Consider the following 8,855-nt stretch of genomic DNA (forward strand, 5'->3'; position numbering starts at 1 on the left):
CCAATCTATACATCTCCATATAAATACGCTGCCTTCGGAGCCGCTGTAAAATGCCATTAATTTCGGGAAGTGCTTTGCGGATGGCATACATATTTAACAGCCAAAGCCCAGAGCTTTAAAATGGTGCTCGCCTTAGTAATGTGTCTCTAGACCTGCAACATTTCCTAGGGGGTAATTCTGAACTCCGCCAACTACTTATTCATGGACTATTTCACAATTTATTACTGGAAATGTCCAGACAGCCAATTCACAAGCTCTCTCGGCTGCTAATCGATTGCTCGGTGAAGGTGCCCTCAATTTCATAACTTCACGCTCTCCTATTGCTCTGGGAGAACAGTTGAAGGAGCAGGGGTAATATTTCTTTTCAACAAGTCACAGGAAACAGGGGTCCAGAAAAATAACCTTTTCCGACTTTTCGTTGTCAGGACTCAGGCTAGTTTCTCCCTGATCACTTACACCAAAGCGAAAGCGGGCCGTGCGCTAAACTTCTCCCAGCCACAGGACCTGTGGAGTTGGAAGAGGGGAGTCTTTGGGGGAAGGGTCCAGGGGTTAGCTACCTAATGGCTGCCTTCCCAATTGCCCTTCCGACTTAGGCAACATCCACACACATCCACACATGTGTACACATGTGCGTACAATGCCACTGGCACAAATACAATACATTCTCACATGTTCTGTCTGCCTGGCCCTGCTCAGACACAGAGGCCAAGGACACTAGACTCAAGGCCTTGGCTTCTGCCAGTTAGAAACAGGACACAGTATTAGGTGTCCTATCCTCCCAGCAGGTGAAGCCTAGAATGTTCCTGGCCTGGGATGGTTCTCCCAGCCCACATCCTGGTCTTCCTTAACTTTTCCCCTTTCCTGCTGCTGGGTGCCACAGGTCCACCTGCCTGGCAATTCAGTCTATGTGGGTCACGATATGCAAACGGCAGAAATATATGCATTGGTGCGTATCTAGACAGCTGTGCGTAGCAGTCCCACACCTACACACGTGCCCATGTACATGCTGACACTGCCATTCACTTCAGCAGCCAAAAGAACACTGAACCTTCAAAAGCAGGATCCCCAGGAATGAGTTGGGTGGTTTTCTTGGTGTGTGAGCTGAAGTTTGGGCAGATGAATTTTTCATGAGCTCATGGAAGAGCAGAACCAGAAGAGAGGCAGGGGCCGGCCAGGCAGGGGCCAGGCAGGGAGAGGGTGGGGGAGGGCAGGCTTCCAGGCTCCTGCTGCTGCCCTTTCTGCCTCAGGAATGGGGAAGGCTGCCTTCGGCAATGAGGGGCCAGAGAGGGTGGGGTCAAAGCTCTGTTCGTCTATGTGTCCAGGGTAAGGTGCCCCTAGCATGTCATGGGTTCAGGACAGGAGAGAGGTCGGTTTTGGGGTAGCCCACACAGAGATGCTGTCCTCTGCCACTTCCAGATTCCAGCGGTCTCAGGGCTAGTTCACTAGGGGCAAAGAAGTTGGGTCTTTTTTTACTTTTGCCTTGTAACTGCCTGTTACTCAAAGTACTGTTGCCCTGACAATACACTTCCAGCCAGGAAGGCCCTTTTCCCGCGCCCCCCTTCCCCAGCCCCAGTGCGCTCAGCTGGTGGTGCTGCCCCTGCTTTCAAGCTGTCAAGCACCTCGCTGGGTTTTCAGCCAGAGCACCAGGGGCTAGGCCACTGTCCACAACTGGTGCAGCTGTTCCCAAAAAGCCCAAGCCTGGGGACACTGGGGACCTGCAAACCACGCTGAGACTTTCTGGCACATTCTTCAGAGGGTCTGGATCAGTTCTAGGTCTTCAGGTGTCCCTAGGCCAGTCCTTGAGTGGGAATGGGCATCTCTCAGAAGACTCAGAGGAAGGACATCTACCTCAGGACATCTGAGTCAGCAGCCATGTAAGAGATCAAGGCAATAGGGGCCAGGGGAGGGAATAATCATGATGCCAGGGGCCAGGAGCTCAGACCTTGGCCAAGGCAAGAAATAAAGTGGTGCTTGGGATATGAAGTTTCACGTACCAGTAGGAGACTAGAGCTATGAGAGGCTCATGAGGTCACAAACCCTAACGCCTCAGGGGCCAGGCAGGAAACAACTCTACAAGAGAAAGCCGCATATAAACAATAGGGAGTGGTGGGCTCTGTGGTGAGCCAGGGAATGCCCACTGGGCCTGCAAGGCATCAAGTGCAAGTTCAAAGTTTATAATGCCCTGTGCTAGTGATAACCCCCTTGACCATGGTCCTGCGTCAACCTTCAATGAAGTTCAGGGCTCTGCTTGTGGACAGAAGCAGAGGTTTTCGCTAGAGCTGACACTGCATACTGTATTAAACCCAAGCTTTCTGGGACTGAATTTGTAATCAATAATAATACGAATTAGTAATAATATGAAACAATACGATAATAATATGAATAACAATAGCAGCTATCATTTCGACAGCATGCACTCTGTGCCACTTACGTTTATTAATCATTATTTGTCTCATCTCTGTGCAATAGGTACAATTATTATCGCCTCTCTTTTTCAGATGAAGAAACTGAGGTCCAGAATGGTCAAGCCATTTTCTAGGTCATATAGCTAGTAACTAGTAAAGCCAAGACAAATCCAAAGGTTTGTGCTCTTAACTGTCACAGTCTTGCCCCTGCATCCTGCTCACACTTCATACGCCAAAGAGCTGTGGGGCTCATGTTTGCCCGGATGAGGGGCAGGGGGAAAGACTGAGCACCTGTGTCCAGGCTGTGGGCCAAGAGGGGCTTCTCTCCTTTTTCATCACCCGGGTGCCTGGGAGCCAGCCAGATGCTACAGTGGGCCCTCAGGTGAGAGACTGAGTACAGCAAGTCCAAAGCTTTACAAGAAGCTTCAAATATTGACTAGGAAGCTGCGAGAAGAGCAGGGGATGTCTGCTGGATTCTCCCTCTGCTGGTGTAGAAAAAAATCCCTCATGCCTTTGCAGAAGGGTCTTATGTCCTTGAAATCAGGCCGCTGCCATTTTCATAAAATTCAACCCTCTGGTCTTTCAAGGTATGTGTATTTTGCATCCTTCCGGCATACGATCTTTAGCTCACCTCTTACTGTTAGAATATCGTTTTGCGATAGAATTATCTTAGCTCGTTTAATCATCTCTCTTCCTAATCTCTTAAAGCATACTAGTTTTACCTTTTTCAATCTTGTCTTGTGAAAAGTGCTTTATTTATTTATAGCTCACATTTTATGCAGCTCTGTTTTTAATCTTTTACCACCTTTTTATTATTTTATTTTTACCCTTTTATATTTTTGCTTTCCCGCACTTTTATCCTTTTGCTTTCTGACATGCTGGTTTTACATTTTTTACCTTGTCTAGCCGGAGCTGTTAATTATTTATTTTAATTTTTCGTCTTTCTTGATAGCGTTCCTTTTTATCTCATTCCTTATTTTCGTTTTTCTCTTTATTATTTCCCTTTTAACCTTTTTATTTTGTTCTCTTTCAACTCTCCTTTTATCTTTTCTATTTTTATCCACATCAGTCTTCCTTTCATTGTGCATCAGTCCTCACTCTAATCCTTTTGCTCTTTTTGTTTCTTTTTAATTTAAAAAATTTTTTTATAGTTTTTTTCCTTGTTCCTAACGAGATCTTTTCACTTAGTAGTTGAGCAGTTTGATTTTTATATTTTTTTAGTTGACAAAAAGTCGATCAATAAAGGCAGGCAGGATGTATGATTGTCAGGAAGATGCCAGTGAGGGTCTCACCCCAAGTTGGTGGTGGTGGTGGGGTGTCTCTCCTGCCCTCTCATTCTAGATCTGTCAGAAGTGTGTCCAGAATCCCCATTAGGTCTCCATCATCTTTAACATGGATCTTCTCAAAAGTCATAACCTTGGAGACTGGGGCTGAGATCAATAGGCTATAATTGCTTCCTAGAAGCCAGTGGTGGCCCTGGCATCTGCTCCTCACTAGGGTTCCTGGGGGAATAGGGTTTAACTATGACATCCTTTCCTGCTCCACAGTATCCATCACCTGGCCACTGAGCACGTCCCCAGTGAATCACGCTAGAGGAAATCCACCCCGTCATGGTTCCTACTCAGACTTCCAGGGTCAGGGAGTGGATGAGATACAAACACGTGGGCCTCGGCAAAAGAGCTGGCCAAGTAGGTCTCGGGTAGGCATGAGGGCTGACTGCTCTGCCTTTGCGAGGAGGCCACTCACAATCACCTCCTGGTGTCTCTGGCCTGTGGCATGAACAGAATTGCTGTGTTCCAGCTACTTTCTGAGGGCTGTCTAAGCAGCCTGCGATGCTGACACCTTCCTGCAGCTCCACCTCCCCCACCTTCCAGCCTCCCAGCAGCCTCATAAGAGGTGCTTAGTCCATACCAGGTGGGGCAATGGAGGGGTCTCCCCAGCCCTGATGGCCAGCTTGCTGCCAGATCAGACAATCTCTCCTGCAGGGCTGCAGGCTCTTACCAGCACTGTGGTGACGATGAGTGACCTATTTGTCAGAGAGTCAGTGACGTTAGGGCCTCGGCCTTTGGCAACCTCTGTGATGTTGAGCCCCTCGGCAGGACTCCACACCCCAACCTGGATGGACAGACAGACAGAGAACAGCGTGCTGAGTCCTCAGTCTCTCCATCTTATCTCCACACCGACAAGCCCATCATCTCAATGCGATTCTTCATGACCATCGCAGTCATGGCTAACACATTCTGAGCTAACCTTTTATTTCTGATAGCCTCCAGGAGGAGGCCCCCAAGGCGTTGAATCTCCCAAATTCTGCCATCTCTTCCTTGGTGGCAAACCCTTCACAGCTGAAGGGAGAGGTGAACATAAAGAGCCCAGGGAGCCTAGTGGAAACTGTCCTGAGGTGGAGCAGATGCCATGAGGAAATTAAAGGTCCTGGGTCAGGGTCAGGTCCTCCCCTGGGACAGAGTGACTCTGTGCCTAGTGGGCTTCCCAATTCATGGGAAGACCTTGGGCATCTAGCTCTCATTCAATGAGTCTCAGCCTCATTGCCAGCTCTGGGGCCAGATGCCCTCCAAAGCCCAGGACAGGGTATATGTAGAATGAGTAAAGGGACGAGATGTGTCACGTGCAGGAAGGCAGGCTGGGCAGGAGGCTGGCCTCTGTAGCTGTTTTGGGAGTGGTAGAACAGAGTGGACGACCTTCACTGGAGGCCTTGGATGCTGCTGGGTTTGCAGGCAAGTTTGCTTCATGGTTTTACTTCTAAAGGTGACAGACACACTGGCCAAGGCAGCATAATCTGCTCCTACAGTACCCTTGTTGCTATCAGGCCTGAGGCTGGAGGGAGGTAAGGGAAGATCAAGTTTACAGTTTATTCTAAAGCCGTGGGCCTCTTAAAGGTCCTTTTGGACACAGCTTTCCCCAGCCCTGCCCCAATCTCAGCTCCTCTCTTTCAAGGACGGTTTCAGCATGCCCACTCTGTCCTTGGCCCAGTTGGGGGCAGGGGGGTCCTCAGGAACCTTAATCAATTAAACAGAGAGGCTGAGTGCAAACATCCCATTAAGAGAGCTGTGCAAGGCAGATAGCAGAGAGACATGTAATTATGCTCGGGTAATTCTGCCTTAATCCTCCCAAAGCCACTGGCTAGAGCTGGCTGGATCAGCTATGACCCAGCTTAGCAAACAGAAGTGATGATATGAGAGGCAAAGCGGCTGTGTTTGGGGGCTCAGCACCCTCTCCAGGCAGGATCTCTTGTCTTTGCAGACCTCCCAGGGCAAGAGGGGAGGAGACAAGGAGACAATGTGAAAGACGCTCTTCTCTTAAGTGGGCCGAGCTCGGCACGAGGGCCCCTAGTAGCATGCCTGGGTGCAGAGGCGCTCAACGAACATCTGTCTTAGAGGTCAAATGAACAGCAGGAACCCTTGCTCCAGCAAGCATCTATTGAGTTCTGACTGTATGCCCTGCTATACACCCGGTACCATGGGGATATGAGAATCGTTAGGACTGAGGAGGACCCAGCCTGCTCAGAATCTGGGTGGCTGAGACCAGGAGCCTCTGGCGGGTGCCTCTGCAGATCAGCCTCAGTTTGGGTGTAGTAGAGAGAGTTTTTCTTGAGTATTAGCTGCGGTCAGTTTGTACCCGTTTCTTGGAGAAGGAGGGTATGGATGGGCTCAGAGGAAAAGAGTGCTCTGATGACCAATTACTGATCCCAGCCACAGGCGTGGGATTGGGAGGTAGTGGCGCATGTGCCATCTAATTGCCACCCTTAGAATTTCAGGCTATCTCCAGAGATGGATAGCTAGCTGACAGAGTGAACATGAGACAGCTACTTGAGTGAATACTGTATTGCAGTAGTACTGTCTGAGGAAAGAGGTCCCTAGCACTGGGGGAGTTTAAACAGAAGCGGGAAGGTTGCTTAATGAGAACTCAGAGAGTTTGTGTAGGCTTGGAGCAGCTGGCCTTGAAGATTTTAGGAGCAGAGGCCATAGCCCATGCTCCTATATTCCGCTGAAGCTATATTCCACATGAAAGACTTACAGAATTATGGTGAGGTGTCCCTGGCCGTAGCTCCCTCCCACAGTTGCCCAATGAATCCGTGGAGTAACCTTGGCAACAAGGTGCAACCCAGGCAGAGGCAGCTCCGTGCCAGAGGGAATGAACCAAGAAGACAGAGGCCATTTCTGTACCCGGGGCAATGGAGATAGATTGCATGGGCGAAGGCCCCAGAACTGCAGGAAGGAGGGAGTGGAGACAAGCCTGGTAGAGCAAGTTAGGCCATATTTTGGAGAACCTCAAGGGCTGGGAGAGGGGCTAAAGCTTACTGACTTGGTGCTGGGGAGCCATGGTTAGTTTCAGAGCAGGGTAGAGCTGTGCTTTGGGGAGCTTCGCTTGTGTGTATACTCGAATGGCTGGACGGCTCAGAAGTGGAGGTGGGAAGCTGGGCTGGAGTGTCAAAATAATCAAAGAAGTGGCCTGAACCAGAGCGGCCAGGGAGGAGAGGAGTCGAGGAATCCTGCAGGCCCACGGGCATCAGAGCTGGCTCCTCTACTTCTTGGTCTCTGTTCCCTACATTTAATACACCCCACTCCCAGGGTTGGAGGGTACCCTGGTGGCTCCCAGGGACCAGCCTGCTACGGAAGACAGTGTGGCTGAGCTCTTGGCCTCGAGGTCCCAGGGGATGCCGAGAATCAAGGGTCAGCCTTAAATTTCCCTTCTCAATCCAGACGCCTGACTGACAGAATATGCTGAAGGTTCCCAGGGATCGGAATTGGCCACATTATAGACATTTCTACAGTAGCCAGGTAGGAGTCTCCGGGCCCTGGCAGGCCTGCTTTCTTTGTCTAAACTCCCTGGAATCACAGAGGCCTTAGAAGCCTAGGGAAGTTCCAAAGCCATGTGTTTCAACCCAAGATTAAGGGTCATTACCAGTCTCCCAGACAAGGAATTATTTCATTTAATCTTTGCTTAAATGCCTCCTGTGACAGTGAGCTCACTACTTATCAGGCAGGCACCCCCTTGGTCTTTAAAAAGTTTCTCTTATTCAAGGACATATCTCTCCCTCTGCCCCATGACAGCCCTGCAGAAATTTAGAGATAATCTGTCTGTCTGCCCTGTGAGCAGTATTTTTCCCAGGTTAGGCATTCCCGATGGCCCTTGCTCCAGTGACTTGGGTGTCTGCTGTGGCCGGCCCACTGGGTTCTGCACCCCTCATCTGACCAGGGCTTCACGTTCTCCGAAGGGCCAAGGCACAGGCCATACCGGGTCATGTCGAGCCCCCAAGGGGCGGCTGCCACACTGGGCACAGGCCACCCTGGGTCTTGCCCCCTCCCTCTCTTGAAGCCACTCACCTTCTCCAGGCCATCCTCCTTTAGACTGATGATGTCCAGATCGAAATCAGTCCGTAAGCCACTGGTTTTGTTGAAAACAATCCGTCCAGTTAATCCTTCCCATTGAGCCTGCAGGAGGGGAGAGGGCAGAACGGCAATTCCTCGGGCTCATAAATCATCATTCGGTACAACTGTACAATGCTTCATTTTAATTACTCTTCGTACTGATACTGTTCCCCCAAGACCATGATTAATTAATAATCACCTCCATCATTGCTCGGGCTGTGGTGCGAGCCAGCGATTTCCATAAATTCTATTATGCTCTTTAGCCAGCTTTACATTTGCACCTTCTCGTGTACAACATCGATCTCAGACGCGCTCAAATAAGTCCCCGCCTCGAAGCCACGGGAAGGGGAAGCCCATGTCAGATCCCCCGAGAGGGACAGGGAGGCAGGCAGGTGGGGCGGGGCAGGCGAGACCTGCCGAGAAGCAGAAAAGCCAAGGGGCCAGGTCGGCCCTGGCTGGAAGACCAGACACTTGGAGTGGCCCCAGAGAGCCAGGGGAAACAGAGGTCACCCCAGCCACTCCCAGCCCCAGCCCCAGCCCCAGCCCCAGCCCCAGCCCCAGCCCCGTGCATGCTATGATTAAGAACCATGGTGTCAGAATGCTGGGCTCAGCTGCAATTAGCTGTGTGAATTTCATTGCACTGCTCTGCCTCGGTTTCCTCATCTATAAAATAAAACTAATAATAGTACCCATCTTCCCCACATGTGATAAGGGTGAAATAAATGCTGTAAAATACTTAGAACAGTGCCTGGTACAACCTGAGCCCTGAATAAATGGTAGCTCTTCATGAGCATCATTAACACAGAGGCGGGCAGAGGTTCAGAGAAGTTTCAGAACCCGAAGTGAGAAAACCTCCATCTTCTAGATCAGAGGTTGGCAAACTACCTGCCTGCTGACTGTTTCTGTAAACAGTTTCTTAGCTCACAGTCATGGCCCATGTGTTTATCTATTGTTTTTGGCTGCTTTTGCGCTGCAACTTTGGAGCTGAATAGCTGCAATAAAAGACCATCTGGCCTGTAAAGCCTAAAATATTTACTGTCTGGCCCTTTGCAGAAAAAGTTTG

The 8,855-nt window shown here is 50.1% G+C and overlaps 1 protein-coding gene across 2 annotated transcripts in view; it reads right to left on the reverse strand.

The window, feature by feature from the left end:
• GRIK3 (glutamate ionotropic receptor kainate type subunit 3) overlaps positions 1-8,855 on the reverse strand; it is a 213,468-nt gene that overhangs the window by 37,177 nt on the left and 167,436 nt on the right. For both annotated transcript variants that reach the window (XM_011357999.1, XM_011358000.1), the window contains exons 9-10: positions 7,748-7,855; positions 4,407-4,520 (exon numbers count right to left, since the gene is read on the reverse strand). In XM_011357999.1, the coding sequence (XP_011356301.1) occupies positions 4,407-4,520; positions 7,748-7,855 (222 nt within the window). The remainder of the gene's footprint in view (positions 1-4,406; positions 4,521-7,747; positions 7,856-8,855) is intronic.

This window comes from Pteropus vampyrus, unplaced genomic scaffold, assembly GCF_000151845.1.
Source record: "Pteropus vampyrus isolate Shadow unplaced genomic scaffold, Pvam_2.0 Scaffold36, whole genome shotgun sequence".
Classification (NCBI taxonomy): Eukaryota; Metazoa; Chordata; class Mammalia; order Chiroptera; family Pteropodidae; genus Pteropus; species Pteropus vampyrus.